The sequence below is a fragment of the Strix aluco genome, chromosome 2 (genome assembly GCF_031877795.1).
Source record: "Strix aluco isolate bStrAlu1 chromosome 2, bStrAlu1.hap1, whole genome shotgun sequence".
NCBI classification, from domain to species: domain Eukaryota; kingdom Metazoa; phylum Chordata; class Aves; order Strigiformes; family Strigidae; genus Strix; species Strix aluco.
The window spans coordinates 54,559,979-54,578,753 of NC_133932.1; the positions used below are offsets into that span (position 1 = coordinate 54,559,979).

An 18,775-nucleotide genomic window follows, 5' to 3' on the forward strand; every position below is an offset into this window, starting at 1 on the left:
GGTTAATAACTATCAGAATTAGAAATTATTTTCCATCAAAAACCTTTTGCTGTTATGAGGTTTTCTGTAACAGTACATATATGACCAAATAAATTATTATCCACACTTTCTTGTTATTTACCTTTTCATTAATCTATTGTCATGAATTTCAGTACGTCCAGTACATGCAGGTGTACGACTCTCTCTTAAAAATATAGCAATTATGAAGTAAATATGAGTGGCAATCAGTCATTGAAAGCATCTCTCCATTATCTTAATCTTTATCATCCTTAAAAATTGCAGTGGGGAATCCTTTTTTAATGTATAAAAATAACATCTAATAGCTGGAAAATGTTTTAAGTTCCTTTCAATTACAGGTTACAAGATAATCATCTTGTGGAAACATGCCTCAGCATTTCCATGTATTCACGGCTGACAAAATTAAATGTCTCCTTTAATTCTTTTGGCAGTTGTAGAAAAGTGATTGAAATCTTTTGTTATACAAACTTCAAGATTAAGCGATCACATCTGTTGAGTAGTTTTTGAAGGATGTAGTATAGATTTGGGTAATTAGCTAGAAGCTCTTTTTTTTCCATTAACTTGTAGACAGAGTACTGTCTCCAAAGTTCATTATCAGACTTAAGAGTTGCAAATGATGTTATCAAAGTTCAAGGCACTTGATTATAGCATACTTGTAACATTTTCAAATACTCCCAGTGCAGTTTCCTTGCTATCTAAAATTATCAACAGATAATGAATTTCACATTTCACAGTAATGGAAAACTGTGAGGAACAGTTTGAGGCATTAGTGACTGTGGGCATAATATGCCCTTTAACTGTTTTCATCTGAAGGAGAAACATGTAGCTTTTGCCCCGAGCAGCTGCATCTTTTGAATGAATGTTGCAAACGATACTAGTTAATTTACTGATGCGCTGGTGTGGTTTATATGAATGGCTATACATAACAGATTTATTTTGTTGCTTCTGAAGAAGCTATCTTTGAATTTATTCATAACAAAAAAGATTTCAGTTTTGCTCTTCAGATCTTATTATGCTAGAATTATTTTTATGATTTGCTGTGGTGCAAGCTATCTTGTATCTGACAATGCACTGCAAACAAATGAGAAACAACTTCCGCATCTACTACAGAAAACTTTATGGCAGCTATTGCAGTCTGTACTGATCTGTGCAAATGATTTTCTTACTTGTTCCATGAAATGCAAAATCTTTTTCTTTTTATCTTGTCTTTTGGATGGAATGCTACTACTAAAGTAATTTTCACAGTCATGATTCATGGTGAGCTACAATTCAACCACCAACAAATAAATATCATTGTATCTGGCTCCATATCAGACCATGTTCATTGTGTTTACTCTGTATTGTCTGTGTCTTGAGCAAATAGTCTTTAGATATTATGCCTTCCACAGGCAGTATTTATCTTTCCACACCAAATAACTGCACATGCAAGAAATGCCTAGCTGCACTTTTTTAGGGGGACTCAGTTTGCTCCACATATATATTTCAAATACATTATTTGCACTGTAATGATCAAGACTGTAACAATTCTTAGGCTTTTTAGGCTTCAAAGGCACTGTGTATGTGTAAATTATTGCTGTTTGAAGCTAGATACAGAATTTAATTTCAATCAAATTGATCTTTCATTTTCTCAGTATTCATAAGGGTAGTTCAACTTCAGAGCGTCAGACAAGGAGCAGTAAGTCCAGAAAAATACTTGTTTCACTTTTCTGCCTTATTGTGACCAGGGTCTTCAGGTATTCTGAGATCACAGTCAGCACCCAATCCACTGCTGAGGGAACTTTCCCCTTGCTTTGAAACTCCCAGAGTCTTTGCCCTGAGATTAAAGAGTTTGGTTTTCTCAAGTCCTTACTCTGTAATTTCCTCAGCATCTCCAAAGCTGAAGCCCATGTACAGTTCTCAGAGCACCTGTTTCATAACACAAACCAGTTCTAGCAAAGAACAAGCATTTCCTGATTATATAGCTACTGTAAACTTCCCAGATATTTCCAGTCTCGCTTACCCTTTCCTCAGCTGTGTGCAAAGTGCAGAATTACTGTGTTTCAACAAGAAATGTCTCAAGCATCCCTCACTTGCTTCATAGGTGCAATTCAAGGTGTTTGAACTTTTGTAGTTGTTTTTTGTCACAAAGCTTAGACTCTTATAGGCCGAATTATAGGCTGTCAGTGCTAGGTTAACGGTTGGACTAGATGATCTTCAAGGTCCCTTCCAACCTAGATGATTCTGTGATTCTGTGATTCTTCGAGGTTCTTTAGTGTTAACCTGTAAAATTCTATTCCATTGTTTTGGATGTCCCCTTCTTCATACAAGAAATAAAATAAACAGCATCACTAATAATAAACAGTGAGTAGTGAACCTAGAAGGGGATACACAGAGCTAATCAGGAGGAAGATGTATGCTCATATGTTTAACTGAACATTGCCCGAACCAGGGCTTCTCCATGGGCATCTCTGTCCTCTTGGGATTCAGACTGTTAGGTACTTTCAGAAGAGATCAGACAGAAGATGGTCATGTTCTCCACAGCACTGTCACTTGACTTCTTTTCAGAGAAGGTGGAACCTGGATTTTGGACCCTCCTCAAATGTGTATATGTATGTGTACATGTGTGTGTGCATGGGTGAGCATGGTGGGGGGTGGCAGGGTGGCAGCTCCTAGTTTGTGGGAGAAGGTTCTGCTCACATTCCTCCTCCTGGGGATGGTGGATAGTCTCCATCGCTTTTGCTGAAGTTTGAAGGGACATGAAGGAACTTGTAACAGATAATTTTTTTTCAGTTGTGTTAGAAGGAGCCTTATGGAGTGGCCACAAGGCTATACTGTTTACTGGAAAATGAAAACCATTCTTTCACACCTTCGTGGGGTAAAGTAGGCCTGCAATCCAGAAGGAACCAATTTGCTCCTGAAGGTCAGTACATAATGTGAAGTTTCTTAAGTGCTAATAACAGGTCATTCTTTTTGTTCTTTTTTCAGTGTCAGTTGGTAACATAATCTGTTAATGATGAACATCAAATGCTTATAAAACTACAAAGGGATCATTTCTAAACAGAGATTTGTGTGACTCCAAGACACTGATGAAAAACAAGGTATTTTATGTACTTTATTAGTAATGAAAATATTCCTCAAAGACATGACTCCACTTACAACTTGCTTAGCTCCATCAAGAAGGAAATAAAGCTCCTCTCTTTCTTCTTACTTGTTGAATAGATTGACTATCTATGCACTAAGTAAGAAGTTAAAATTATGTCACCAGAAGTAGTAACATCCTCTGAAATACTGCTTTATGTTCTTGCGGAGTAGAAGAAATGAAATAGAAGACTTAAGAATAGCCTTGAAAATAACTTTAAGGAATAAAAGCATATAGAATTTGTAAAAAAGCTAGACAAATAATACTTTAGAAACCCTGACCTTGAATTATAAAATACAGTAGTGCTACACTCAAAGGATGTATTAGAATTAGAATAACTCATAAAGTGTACTCTGTGTCTTGCACAGGTCAGTTTTTCTGTTTGCATTGCTGCATTAAGTTCAAGGCACAGTTTTGGGTTTTTTTGTAAAGAAAAAGATACAAAAATACACTACTAGTAAGGCAAATATTAAAAATAGGATTAAATCCAGTATATTCAAATATCCATTATCACGCATCTTCTGGGCATAGACCAGAAATTAGTATAACATTGTCCACTCCAATTTCTCCAGTTTTGCCCTTCCCACGTTCTGATTCAAAAGTGACCTGTCATAAGAAACGAGATGTATTAACAGTGAAAATGTAGTTTATCCAAGCATTTAGCAGCTCTTAATGTTAATTAGTTATAATGCCATATCTGAGGAATGTTTTACCACAATACAGGACTTAATGACTTAAATCCTTGCAGCTTTTAGAGTTTCCGTGTATTATTTGAACTAGGCTTATAATCCTCTGCACAGATTTACAATATCAAATGGATTCCTTTAATAAGATCACTTATTTTTGTTGTACAAAGAACATGCAAATTGAGTGAAATCCTATTATAATAATGTAGTTTTATCACAGTATGTGATGTTAGTGCATTTTATTTCTTGAATATATTACGAATGTTCATTTTCTATCTATATGGATCCTTAGGTTTTGCGTGTATATACTATATATGTATTTACACTCTCTCTGTATATAGTATGGGTATATATAATATGTGTACTATATAGAGGGAGTAGGTTCATTTTTATGAATAGGATGCCTGGGTTTTTATTTTATAGCCTGATTCTCATTTATGTAAGGGCTTTTTTACATCATTTCAGCAGTGCAAAGAACCTTGAAAAGGGCTTGCATTTCTTTTATACTCATAGTATTCAATTATATAGTAGAAGCCTTTACACAGAACTGAAAATGTTCAGTCACATGAATGGAAAGCAGACTCTAGAATTTCAAGGAGAAACTTGCTGAAGCCCTGATTGAGGCCGTTTTCAGGCATAAATCAGCGCACTGTTCTCTGGTGGCTAGTATGTCCTGCTCCTAAGGTGATTGCCTACCCTTGATTATACATGATGTCTCCTTTTGCTCTAATGGTTTGGTTTAGTGTGGTTTGAGAGCATCCTCTTCTATGAAACAGAAATTTTTCATTTTTCCAGGCATGTATGTATGCTTCTGTTGCATGAGATATTAAGGAGACATTTTGATTGTTTGTGTTAATTTATGATCTGATGCAGTTTTTTACAAAATGACAGGGTTACTGGCATCAGTGTCCTAACCAGCTGGGGTAATTCAGTTCTGAAATTACAACCAGATAATAACTTTTCTGCCTCCTAAAATGTGTGCTCCTGTTTCCCATTTCAGATAAGCCTTTCAATTGCCAATGTCTATAAAACAGCTGGTGGAACACTTGAGGATCAGAAAATTAAGCTGTTGTGTTGCCTATGGTAGTTGGCTTATAAATTGTGTTATACTTACACTGTTGGTTGTTTCAGCCCCCTGAAATATCTCTATTTTTCCAGTTCTCCACCTTTCATCTTTTCCTTTGTTCTGCTCCCAGACAGGAGCAGTTTTTTTGTTTGTCAGGAACACTCGAAGTTTCCCCACTCGCTCTCCAGCAAGCCGGTAACTGAAAATCAAACAGTAGCTGCTCTTTGGTTTGAGGTCAGTGAGGAGAAGTTTTAGACGCCCCATATCCTTCTTGTGCCCCACAAAAGCTGGAACTGCCATGTAGTACCCATCGCCTTGTAACAAAAAAAAAAAAAAAGGAAAATGCATCTTTAATGTGTTATTTATTAGCAAAGTGAATACATATTTTCTAAGAAAATAAATGGAAACTGTATTGAATAATTTAAAATCAGACTGGAGAAAAGCAGCAGGGAGTGTACTTTTCAAGGAATAAGCTTCACTGTTGGAAGTCAGATCAGTTTACAGAGGAAGTGAGTTCATATTGCACTGGCAGTTACAATGATTGTTCCTTGCACTATCTTTCAAAGGCAAAACCATCTCAGTTTTTCAAATGCAACAGCCTGAAACATGCTGCTGTGCCTCTGTGGTCAGACCATTTCCAGTACTTGAGCTAGCTCAATACTCTCTCCACTGTCCTCTGCAGTGATGACAAACTCATAAAGGAACTGATAGCTTATTCCCCAAATCCTGGTGGACCAAAGAAATGACAGAGACACATAAAGAGATAAAGTGATAAAACATCTGGGCCCATAAATAAAGTCATAATCAGCAGATGTAAGTCTGGGGAGACAGGGTAAGGTCAGGGTAAGGTAAGGTCTTCCTGGAAGTGACAGCACAGAGAAGGGACTGGGGAAAAGGAAATATCTGGAGCAGGAGAGGAAGGATTAGTGAAGAAAGACAGGGATGGAAGGACTGTGAGAGAAGAGGGAGAGAATGTGTGTGTAGGGACTGGATCAAGTGGCCTTCAAGATCTGCAGGATCTGCCAGTCCCTACTGCAGCAACTTCTGCAACATTTCCCGTGTCACAGTGGAAGAGACATCCTTTCAAACAAGTTTCTTCAGTCACACTTTTATATACACCCACACAGCAGTCACACATTGCACTCGTGGAGCTCTTCCTCAGGTTTTAACCTGGTTGGTACCAGGTCAGGTATCGGTTGTTCTTGAATAGCCCCCTGTCCTTGGCTCATTCTGAGGAATGCCATCACTAGTTTGTCTTGCAGAGTTTGAGATTTCTGAGCAGTTAATCACAGAGCTGTCTAAGCCATGTAAGTGACTACATTGCCACATCCATCTAAATGGCAGATGTATAGTTAAATGCCCTACCAGTCTTGGAGAGACACAATGCGTAACTAATAAGGCTTCCATTGCCTTGTACCTTGCAGTTCTGAACAGTTATATTCTAACAATTTTTCTCATCTTTTTATTTGTTTGTGCTAAAATATGTTGCTGATTACCAGTTGCCACTGGATATTTCAAAGAAACAATTTCCACTCCCAGCATTCTCTGCCTCCTTTTTTCTTTTATAAAGATAACCCACTGATAGGAAAGCTAATTCTTGATTCTGTTTTCCCCTCCATCCCCCCTTTTTTGGAGGGGGTGAGACATCAAATCAAAGCATAGCTAAAGGACAGATATTTAAATACCTCTATCTCGATCAGCAGGATTCCAGTCAAAGTCATCATCAGTATCTTGTTTCCAGTCACAGACCCCTCGACTGAAGCTGCAATCAACTGAAAAAAAAATTGGCAATGGACATTTAGAGGTATGAGGAGCACTGTATCATAAGTACTGATAAAAAGAATTTGCTCTTTATTCACCCAGTTACTAATGTATAGGTCATTCTAAAATTATCTACAATCTGAGTTCAGATAGTGTTGACCTAGATTAAATTGCGAAAAAGCAAATCATTAGAATTTATGTAGTAATTCTTACTTTAACTCACAGGAAAACCTGTTGTGTCTTTTTACTACCTATCATCTGCCATCTGCACATGAGTTTCTATGCCATGACTTCTGTATACTGAGTGCCTGTTGATTGCCAGGTATAGTTGGAGGTGTCAGTTTTGAACTCTAGCATCATAAATGGTTTGGGATCTGCCAACTTTAGGGCTTTCCTCTCTCCATTTGTTACACTGGTGTAGCTGTAGTCAGCTGAGATGCTCAAGCTCCAGTTCTATCTGTTGAGAGAGAGAAGCTGGCCTCCCATAAGAGGAATCCTTTATGTCAGCACTTAATACTCATACTACATGGAGCTGGGAATAGCCCAAATCAGTTGACCTTTAAAGTACACAGAAAAAGGGTGTCACCCAGAGCACACCACAGCCTTTGTGACTGTGCAGATGAAAAGCATTTCATACACAAAGAAAGAAACACTGTGCAATGCAAGCATGACAGATCAGATTAAGAACAATATGTCAGCCATCTGAATTTCCTCAGAAAGAAGCATCCTTTTTGTTCTTTTCATGTATTTTATCATGAGACAGAGGAGTGCAGTACATGGCATTTAGAGAGCTCTACTGTATAAATACATTGTTTCTGAGACTACTGCATTCTGAACTGGAAAAAAACCAGTATCTTTACCTTTAAACAGCACATCTTTCTGTTTTGTTTTGTTTAAGATTTGGAAGCATTTGTGGATTGTTTTCAGGTGAAACCCACCTCATCCTAAAAATAATCTCAGCTACAGCCAATCCCAGCATTTCAGCCCCTGCCCACTTGGCTGGTGACTCCTCAGAAGGATGCTGCTGCCTTGTAAATGCATCAGCTTAACACGATCTCTCAGTCCCCTCTTTTGGATTCTGATTTTTTCCATGGCTCTCATAAGCAGATCCTTACAGTCAACTTCATGATTCTGTCCATCACAGGGAAACTGTTTCCCACCAGGAGAGAGGGGGAGAGTGCCCTCTGATCTGCCTTTATGCTCTGCTTTGACCAGAGCTACACTGCAGTCTGTTATAGTTCCCAACAGGCAGCAAAGTTTTCTGTTTGAAAGTGCGTGAAGAAGCTTCCTAAGGCATGGCAGAAGCTTAAGTTGTGTACATAAATTGACAGGTCTTGGACCTTGTATGCTCCCCTGACTGATTTTGCAACAATTTTTTAATGTGAGGAAGAACAGGTAATATAGGTTGTAATGAAAACACAAAATACACAGGAAAATAAATAATGTAGAATAAAAATATTTACCTTCTTGCTCTGGCCTCAATACTGGAACTTTCCTCTGTGCCAGGAGAGGGCCAAAGGCAGCTGCTTCTTTCACCTTGGGAACTAAGGGAAACAACTTGTCAAGTGCTGTGTTATCACAGGAACAGAAAATGGAACTTTATTCCTTTATACCAGTTGCCATCCTTTATTTAAATAACTCAATGTGTGTGTTTTCCACTCCACCACCAAACTCATATTCCTAACCTCAGTTAGATACTAACTTTGAATTTTAAAACTTTCTTTAAATTGCTGTTTTTCACAGCACTGTGCCTTCTAAGCTGTGGGCACTGGAGCTACAAGTTTCACAAGATCATAAAACATTGAACATGATCTTTCTTTGGCATGGTGATCTGCTTTCTTGCTACAAAACTTCAACTAATGATCGAAGTACCTGAACTCTACCAGACAGAGAAGACAATGACTCAACGGCGTGGCAGCACTTTACCATCAGCAGCCTCAAAAAATGGGTAGTGTCAAAGACTTTGTAAAAGCCATAAACATTGAGGGATCAAAGGTTCACAGCTCTGTATTCAGATAAATGATAGCTGGTGCTGCTGTAACAGAAGCCCCACGTAATTATTTTTCTGAAGCTGTACTCTCTGCTGGGGTACATGTTCTCCTGCAAACCTGATCAGCTCTGCTCTCTGTTGGGAAGGAAGGGTGCAGCGACTGCCCTAGCTCTTCCTCTCCCTCCCTGCAACAGCTGGCAAGCCCAGCCTGATGTTTTGATAAGCAGTCCTGGTGGAACCCCGCAAACAAGTTATTTTGTAAAAATTGGTTGATGTGTCTTGTGCCAAACTGGAAGAGTCAGTACAGCAGCACAGTAAATGAATGTTAGGTGCGTTCTCTAAGATACTGGCCTAAAGGATATAGTTACTCAAGAAGCACTATTTTTCAGCAGCAGCCTCAGAGACCAAGGCAAAACCTCCTATCTGATGAGCTACAAAGATATAGAAGCTTGCAAACACTTATTTACTCTAAGTAATACTCTAAAATACTCTTAAGTATTTTTCAAGTTCTGTGATTAAGCTTCTTCGTACTATTTTAACTGCTTAACAGAGAGGTGCACTCGCTAAAAAAAAATTATAGTCTCAAATTCTTTGTGCAGAGCCTGTGTAAGTAACTAATCACACATGAGATAAAGGGATAATCTGCTTTCACTGGCAGAGCATTCTACCCTTTGCAAACGCATATGCAGATGGTACCTATGATATATACATACATACCTATGAAAACAGGAGAGGCTTAAATGTGCCATTTTAGAAGAGGAGTGAGGGAGGATCCTTTGGATAACTACTTACAGAAGGTGTTAGTAGAAATCCTGACAGACTGAAGTTCACTTTTCAGACGCGCCATGTGGGCAGCAGTGCTAAGAAAAGCTCAGATTCCCTCAACAGTGCCAGATGATAGGAGCTACAGAAATGGAAATTACTTTTCCCTACTCAGCATTGTATCTCATACATGCTATAGAAAGTCGAAAATGCCAAACATTTAAAAAGTCACTACTTTCACATGCACACACATTTGTTCAGAGGGGAGTTTGTTCCTGTGAGTTCCACTGAACTAGGGCTTTCCATTGAAATACTCCAACATACTCACAGTCATAAACACATACTCAATTTTAAGAACATACTTACAACCCACTGCAATCCAGAGCCTCCTAGCATCATGAAGACTCTACTTAACCTTTCTTCTCAGTCAAAACTGTCAAAAATTGCTCTGCGTGTACACCAGCAAAAACATACACTGACAAAGAGGCCCTGGAGGCACTTCAAGAGGTGCTGAATTGAGCTGAGAAAGGAGACTCATGCAATCTTACGAGATTTCTGACGAATTGCCAGGCACGTGTCCTCTCTTGTTGCCCTTGCAGACTTCCCCTCACCCAGACCATTGCTTAAATCACCTGGATAATATTCTTACTTAAGGCAAGGATTAATATATCTTTCTCCAAATTAATATGTGTCTACATATACAGATTTAGGAATAGGCACATAGAGATTAGGTGTTAAGTTTACTGTCATGCCATAAACTTGGCCTCGTACTTAATGAAAGAGGCTCAGGCTGTGAAAACCCTTGCCAAAATGAAGAGAGCTATTAAAATAGGATCACTTCTGGAAAAAGTGGAGTGATTTAACAGAAGACAACAGCTGCCAGAATGATTTATTTATTGAGTTATTCAATTACACTTGAATTCACTTGAGGGATATACATGCAGGTGTAGCTGTGTGCTGCAGATGCTTCAAGTGAAGAACTGTCATGCACACAAAAAGAGCCAAATTATGTATCCAAATCTATTTTTGTTTTCAGTGTCAGGCATTACACTCAGGTTCTCCACTTACTGGAAGATATCACCTGCATATTATGAGAAACTAAGCTTCAGCTTACAGAAAGGTTTCCAAGAAACCTTACTTCTTGGAATGTGCCTACATTTCACATCAGACCATTGCTGGACATAGCCAGGATGCAAAGTTAACCCCCTTCTAAGTAACAGGCAGGAGTCAGGATTGCTCTTTTCAGCTCTTCTGCTGTCAAGTGGTGCTGGCAGAAAGGCAGGCCTTGTCTCATGTTCCCTAAGAACATACTCTGACCAACAAAAGCTCACACACATCCCACTTTAGGCACAGCAGAGTCTCTCCTTCTTTCTGTACTGCTGGTGCCCACCCATCTGTTTATCTGCAGCACTAGCTACTATATAATCTCTACATATAAAAACCTTCGTATCATGATGCCACACATTCTTAACTGTTGTTGTCGTCATGATACTCTTATGAGGTGAGTTGATCTTATGAGCAGGAATTAAGTGTCAGAGATAACTAATGCCCAGGTCTTCAGACGTACCTATGTAACTAACTACCACCAATTTCCACAGGAGTTGTGTCTATGAATGTCTGTGATGAGCTGAGCATAAGTAAATTGGTGACATTCTAGTCCTGAGAACAGCCACCTTTTTGCTGACACAGGTTTTTGCATCTGCAAGAAATTCATTGTTGCTATCTGTGACCTATATCTGAGTATTGCCCCTGTTCTGAGGAGGGGGAATCTCTCTGAGCCATGCTAGATGCAGTTTGTCAATTGTATAATGTATCAAGAACTGCAGCAAAGGAAGAGACTTTCTGCAAAATAGAACAGCCCCAGCCAGCTCTATCTGGCTGAACATATTTCCTAAAAAATAATACGACTCACATAACAGAACTGAATCTACTGAGGATGTCTGCAATCATGGAAACGCTTCTTAGCAATAACCTCAGAACATGAGAAAGTAGTGCTGAAAAGAAGCACTGAAACATTGTTCTAGTAAAAACATGACTAAACAGAGTGCCATGAAGGGGATTTAGAACCAAATTTATACATGAAACTAGACTTCCACTTTAAAAACACCAGGCTTACAGGGAGCACTGCACATAATGAAATAGATGAGGTTTGAGAGCCACCTCCTAGCCATCTCCCTGTCCGGGGACCTTTAGACAGCTACGTAAAGAAAGATAATAGACAGCCACTAAAAGATATAGCAGAAGAGCTAGTCACATTCAATCATATCCTTTCATACAGCGCACAGCAGTGTTCTCCTAGAAGTGCAGGCAGAAGTGCAGGCATTTCACTCTGCGGGTCAAACAGGTTTGTTAGCGCTGGTCTGCCAGTTGAGCCAACTCTGACTACATGACTTCTTGTTTGGAGCTGGTTTGCACCTGGCTTGCTTGGAGCACAACTGGAGTGAGCTCAGGTCCGCCTGAAAAGTACCATGTAGACAGACCCTCAAGTCAGTCTGTAAGTCATATAAGGGCCAATGAGATCATGAAAGAAACAGGAAGCTTCAAGAGCACATCTGGAAAAGCACTGCTTGGACTAAGCTGCAATATTAAAAGGTTCAAAGTACAAAAAAAAAAAAAAAAAAAAAAAGAAGCCGAAACCCCAAACTCAACAAGCAGAAGCTCAGTAGAATAGGTCTATGGAGCACTGTTTTATAGGGACCCTTCAGAAACAGTACAAAAAAAGCACTGGTAAGCGACTGGTAAGTGACTCTGTGGTACTAAAGGAGCTTACTGAAAAAACTGATAGATTTTCCTTTATGTGTACTTGGTTTCACCTCTCTGCTTTGCCAACTGCTCTATATAAAATTACTTATAGTGCATTTGGAAATGTCATTTTTGTATGAAAAAATATGGCGTGGTTTATAGCTTGGAAGTAATTTTCTATTTGTCTGTAGTAATGCATGTGCTATCCTTAAACCTTTAATTTTTATTTTTTTTTTCTGTTAGTGGAACTGTATTTCTTATAAATCATCTGTGGCATCACATTGAGCTCTTGCTGCGGCAGCTATACTGGAAGAACAGGTATATATCAGAATATAAGCACCCATGTATTTAAGTGTGCTAGTTGTGGGCAATGTGATATATTTTATTTCTTGTTATTGATGTGTGATTTTTCTCTCCCCTGGAAAATGCCTATGCCTGGTTTTGCCTAGGTAGTCTAGTTAGTCTAAATGTAAAGATAACACACAAAATTTGGGAAAAGTAACTCACTGTTGGTAATTCTAACACGTAGAATTCTAAAGTGCCTGAAACTGCAGCACGTGGGAAGTCTCACAAAAATGGTACTTGTTGTCTTTCTAACACTGCTCTCTGATGTTCAAAGCCCATTAAAAATCCAGAAAACCAGGATGGGTACTGTAAAAAAAACCCAAGCAGCATATAAGAGGTAGTAAAAAGAAGACTAGTTTCCTATATGTACAGTATATCACTATGTCAGACACAAAGGAATATGCCACATCTTTGCTACCACATCCTCCTCTGAAAGAATTACATTTACCAGATGTCTGACATCTTTTGAGCCTTTTATCTATAGCTGTGGACTGAGCTGTAGTCTGAGCATTATTTGCTCACACAGTGGTCTAATTAGCAGAAAAGAATAAGATTAAGAGCAAACATCCTGATTAACTGAGAGTGTGCTCTTGTTCAGAATTAAGAGCCTAGAACCCCTAAGGGAAACAGTCCATTTTTAGTATTGCCAAATAAACCAGAAAACCAAAACCTCTTTATCATTCTTGGTGCTATCAAAGGAAGGAGCTCTGTAATTAACATAGCTGGCTACATGATACTATGGGAGTGTTTTAAGCACCATATGAGTTTCATCAGAGGGGAAGCAGAATGAGGTCAGCACAGTTGAAGAGGAGGTGGTCAGAGACCTGCTACACCACTTGGATGCACACAAGTCTGTGGGACCGGGTGGGTTACACCCAAGGGTGCTGAAAGAGTTGGCAGATGTGCTCGCCAAGCCGCTTTCCATGATTTACCTGAAATCATGGCTAACTGGGGAGGTCCCACTGGACTGGAGGGTGGCAAATGTAACACCCATCTGCAAGAAAGGCAGAAAGGATGATCCAGGACACTATAGACCTGTCAGTCTGACCTCGGTGCCAGGGAAGGTCATGGAGCTGGTCATCTCGAGTGGCATTAAAAGTCATATAATGGACAACCAGGGGATCAGGCCTAGTCAGTATGGGTTTATGAAAGGCAGGTCCTGCTGACAAACCTGATCTCCTTCTATGACAAGATGACCCAACTATTGGACGAGGGAAAAGCTGTCAATATTATCTACCTGGATTTTCAAAAAGCATTCGACACAGTTCCCCATAGGATTCTCATAGAAAAACTGGCTGCCCATGGCCTGGATGAGCGAACGGTCTGCTGGGTCAAGCACTGGCTGGCTGGATGGTCCCAGAGAGTGATGGTCAATGGAGCTAAATCCAGCTGGCGGCCGGTCACAGGTGGTGTTCCTCAGGGCTCTGTGTTGGGACCATTTCTGTTCAACATCTTTATTGATGATCTTGATAAGGACATAGAGTGCATTATCAGTAAATTCGCAGATGACACCAAGTCAAGCGGGAGTGTTGATCTGCATGAGGATAGGGAGGTACTACAGAGAGACTTGGATAGGTTGGATCAGTGGGCCAACGTTAACGGGATGAGCTTCAACAAGGCCAAGTGCCAGGTCCTGCACTTGGGCCACAACAACCCCATGCATCGCTACAGGCTTGGGGAGGTGTGGCTGGAGAGCTGACTGGAAGAGAAGGACCTGGGGGTTCTAATTGACAAGCAGCTGAACATGAGCTGGCAGTGTGCCCAGGTGGCCAAGAAAGCCAATGGCATCCTGGCTTGTATTAGAAATAGTGTGACCAGCAGAAGTAGGGAGGTGATAGTCCCCCTGTACTCTGCACTGGTGAGGCCACACCTGGAGTATTGTGTCCAGTTTTGGGCACCTCAATACGAGAGGGATATCGAGGTGCTGGAGCGAGTGCAGAGGAGGGCAACAAAGCTGGTGAAGGGCCTGGAGAACAAATCCTATGAGGAGCGATGAGGGAGCTAGGACTGTTCAGTTTGAGGAAGACAAGGCTGAGGGGAGACCTCATCACTCTCTACAGCTACCTGAAAGGACATTGTAGAGAGGTTGGTGCTGGTCTCTTCTCACAGGTGATTAGTGACAGAACAAGGGGGAACGGCTTTAAACTCCAACAAGGGAGGTTTAGACTGGACATTAGGAAAAAAGTTTTCACAGAAAGAGTGGTCAGACAGTGGAATAGGCTGCCCAGGGAGGTGGTGGAGTCACCATCCCTGGATGTGTTTAAGGGTCGTTTAGATGAGATGTTGGGGGATATGGTGTAGGGGAGACCTTTGTAGAGTAGGGCTGATGGTTGGACTCGATGATCCCAAGGGTCTTTTCCAACCTGAATGATTCTATGATTCTATGATTCATAAACTGATAAAGAACAGAATATGGAATTTAGTTGCAGTTGGCAACACCATTCTGTATTATGAATGATACATGAAAAGCACTGGAATGTTAGAAAGTGACAGAATTAAGGTTGTGCAATGTAAATTCACCTCTAGCTTGAGTGTAGCATCTGTACAGTTATTGCTCATATAACCAAGCACTTTTGTCCACCTCTTTGTGTCTTCTTCCATGTACAGAAAGGACATTTCCTATACATAAGGAGCTTTCCAATACTTTGGTTTAGTCTCGTTTTCTATACATCTGCAATTTTTGCAATCTATAGGGCAGAGTTCTATTTATTAAACTGCACCTTTCACAGCAGGACACACAAATCCCTTCACACTGAACAAGGTAAGGATCCCATGGAAAATAGTAATTTAAAGTCATTACAGACTGTATCATAAGGTATAAAAATATAAGAAGAAAAATTTAAGTTTTCACAGGTGACCTTAATTTTGACATTTCTTAAATGTTGGGGGTTTCACTTTGCTATCTTTAGCTATTGTGTTTTTAAAAAAACCCTGTGTGTAGTAGTTTTCACAAAGGTCCCGTATTTTGATAGTTGGCCTATTTTAATAATTTCAATCTCCAGTTAATAATTCTTTTTTTCCCTACAGTATTTTTCTGTGGCTTCCTATATATTTATTATGTAGTAAAACTACTATGATAAAATAATACATAAACTTAAAAATAATAATTAGGATCTCTGAAAAATGAGACCTATCCATTTTTCCTAATTAACTACTCTTCCTGGAAGACAAACAGTACCAATATTAATAATACAAAAGGCAGATGCTATGTGAATACTTGAGGGGATTATATCGAGGAACTTAATGTGGTACTAAAGGAATCACTGCTGAATAGACATCTGCAGAGGAGGAAAAAACCTGATGTGTAAATTTACGAGCTGTAAATTTGAGCTAATCATGTACTCCAAAGGATCATTTAATATCATTAAAAATGAAAGTGTTTTTAAAGCCAAATGTTCAAGCAATTGAGTGCCTAATTCATGACTGAATTTTTATAATAACAATGATCAAGTATAGCATATGCTAATTTAAAAGGAAAGGAAACAGTTAACATATGCAAGCCATCCTGAAAGAAAAATGCAAATGGCACAATGCCTTAAGTCCTGTAAATAGTTGGTATCAAAAAAGAAAGCCATAAATAATATAGCGGTCACAGACTTAATGAAAATACATCTTGGGCATATTAGTATCCCTATATCAAGAAGCACACCAACCTTCTGCCAGTATCCCCTGGCAAAATAAAATCTCTCTAGCATGTTCAGAATATAAATCCCTTATATTAATAATGGAAAATTCCAGCCAAATGTGACTGGAACAAAGACAGTCTATGCAAAAATACAGATAAAACACAGTGCTTTAATACTTTCAAGCAATACTATTCATTGTAATTGCTGTCAGTTGCAGTGGCAATTTTGTAGAGACCACTAGTCTCTGCCTAGCCCAGGTATATGGTGTTCAAATGTCCTGGTTTGTTTGAGAAAGTCCTTGAAAAATAATCTTACCAAACATCATGACAAACACCTCTTGTATATTATTTGGTTTTTCCTAATGACACAGGATTTTCCCTGTGTGCTCTCATGCAAACTGAAATCTGGGAAATGAATGCATTCCAAATAGTGTAGCACTAAGTACTCAATAGGAAGGTTACACGATCTACCCTTTGCAATTGCATCAGGTCATGTAGCCCAGTACAGGAGAGCATGTCCCCCTTGTATCACCAGGCAGAGAGAGCAGAGCCCTATGTTCTTTTAACAAAAAAAGAGGGTGATCCTACCCTAGGGGCACTATTTCTGGCAATCCTTCCTGACCTGTCCAAGCAGGTTACAGAAGAAACCTTTTGAAATATCTGAGCTACCTCCCTCAATCCATCCATCCATCCATCCATCCAGCCAGCCAGCCAGCCAGCCAGCCAGCCGGTCTGCCATCCCAGAAAGGCAAAAAGGGATAGGAGGACTGACTTGGATTATTTTTTTTTCTAATGGGCTGTCTTCCCTCACAATTGAGGAAGCAGAAAAGCCCACAGTCCTTTATGGCACTATAATTAATAACAGCATTACTTTTATTTATTATTTACAATAACTATTAACAGAACTTATTAGTCCTATGCCCCTAAAAGTGCTAGACTAGCAATATTCTTGCAATTCTGTTTGGAAAGAAAATCTTTTGTCCCTACAAAAATCACAACTACGGAGAAGCACACTCTTGCCGAGGGTAAATATACCTTCAGGTTCCACTAGCATTTTGCAGTTAATTAATCAATCATTTTGAGTCCTTCCCAGTCTAACCAAATCTAGCTGAACATATCTGGTACTACCAGAGCTGGTCAATTCACACCATTCTCTTGGCACATGCAAGCTCCCCGTCAACTTACCTTCATGAAGAAGCTTGAGTACCTGAGAACCTAGTCTTAACAAAAGTTGACATATATATTGCAACTGTCTTCTGCTCACTTTCTCCATACTTCCTGCAAAATTATGGCCAGCTTTGGATTAATTATCATGACTGGGAAGAGTTATGTCCTTCTTTAGGATAGTATTTCAGTGGAAATGTGTGTGAAACAGAATTCTCTAATTGTAAAAGTATGAGATTGGCTGTCAGAAGACCTGGGCTTTATTGCTTCTTGTGAGAGAACAGAGGCAAGTCACTTAATCCTTTGGCCTGAGACTCTCAAATGCATTTGGCAGTACCAGCATGGTAAGGCTGAACCCTAAGGACAGCTTGCCATCCAGTGAAAACTTCAACCCCAATTTGGCTTCAGCTCCTGCACCTGCTACCTCTTTTAGGGAAGTGATTTATGAAGGGATCCTTAGAAGATGGATAGGAAGCGGCATAAGTTTGTCAGAAGTGAAAGGCTGAGTAAAGCAATAGGCTGAGGCTTGCAAAATGAATCTGGTGTGGCTGGCCAGAGGGAGAGTGGCATCCTGAGCACAGCATCCTCAACTTTGGAGGCATGACACCGTTAGCCAGAAACTTTTCACCATTTGGTCTGGTTAAAAACTGACATGCATAAGTGTATTTTTGCATGTGGCCAAGTGACACCTGTTCTGATATTTTAGAAATAACACTGATTCCTGACTTGTGAGCTTATGTGCTTACATTACCAGAGAGGCATCTAAGTGTCTTCCAGGATGCAGGTCTACACACACTGGATACCACTATTTTCTAAACTGCTTTGAAATGCTCAGCTGAAAGTATAGAATGAATCATAGAATTATGTAGGTTGGAAGGGACATCTGTAGGTCACCTAGTCACCTCCTGATCAGGAGGTTGCTCAAGGCCCAGCTCAGTTGTGTTAGGAGTATCATCTCCAAGGATGGATACGTCACAACCTCTCTGCATACCTGTACCAATTTTTGTCCACTTTCATGGTAAAATATTCTTTTTGTTATATCTAATCAGAATTTTTTTTGTTCCCATTTGTATTTATTACTTCTTGTTCTATTGCTGTATATTTTCAAGAAAAGTCTGGCTGTGCCTTCTCTATAACCTTCCATTAGATAGTTGAAGACAGCTAAGGGGAAGATCTCCCCTTAGCCTTCTCCTCTTAAGGCTGAAAAAAACAGTTACTCTCAGCCTCTCCTCATTTACCATTTACCACCACCTGACCTTGGTGGAGCACTGCTATACTCATGCCAGTATGTCCTCATCTGTCTTGTAACGAAGAGACCAAAACTGGATGCATCACATCAGATGTGGTCTCACAAGTGCCAAATAGAGGGGAAGAACCACTTCCCTTTTTCTGCAAAGCTTCTTCCTAAGCAGTCATCCCATGTCTGTAATGTTGCACAAGGCTTTTCTTGCCTTTTGCATCTGCTTTTGTTGAACTTCATAATGTTCCTGTCAGCCCA

General features: G+C 39.7%; 2 protein-coding genes across 3 annotated transcripts in view; both read right to left on the reverse strand.

Moving 5' to 3' along the window:
• Positions 1-18,775, reverse strand: part of TCEANC (transcription elongation factor A N-terminal and central domain containing) — a 196,211-nt gene that overhangs the window by 27,595 nt on the left and 149,841 nt on the right. The gene's annotated exons all lie outside the window — the stretch shown is intronic.
• Positions 3,096-18,775, reverse strand: part of EGFL6 (EGF like domain multiple 6) — a 45,720-nt gene continuing 30,040 nt past the window's right edge. For both annotated transcript variants that reach the window (XM_074816892.1, XM_074816893.1), the window contains 4 exons: positions 8,113-8,193; positions 6,574-6,660; positions 4,937-5,202; positions 3,096-3,742 (listed from right to left, as the gene is read on the reverse strand). In XM_074816892.1, coding sequence (XP_074672993.1) covers positions 3,647-3,742; positions 4,937-5,202; positions 6,574-6,660; positions 8,113-8,193 — 530 coding nt within the window. In that variant the 3' untranslated portion in view covers positions 3,096-3,646. The remainder of the gene's footprint in view (positions 3,743-4,936; positions 5,203-6,573; positions 6,661-8,112; positions 8,194-18,775) is intronic.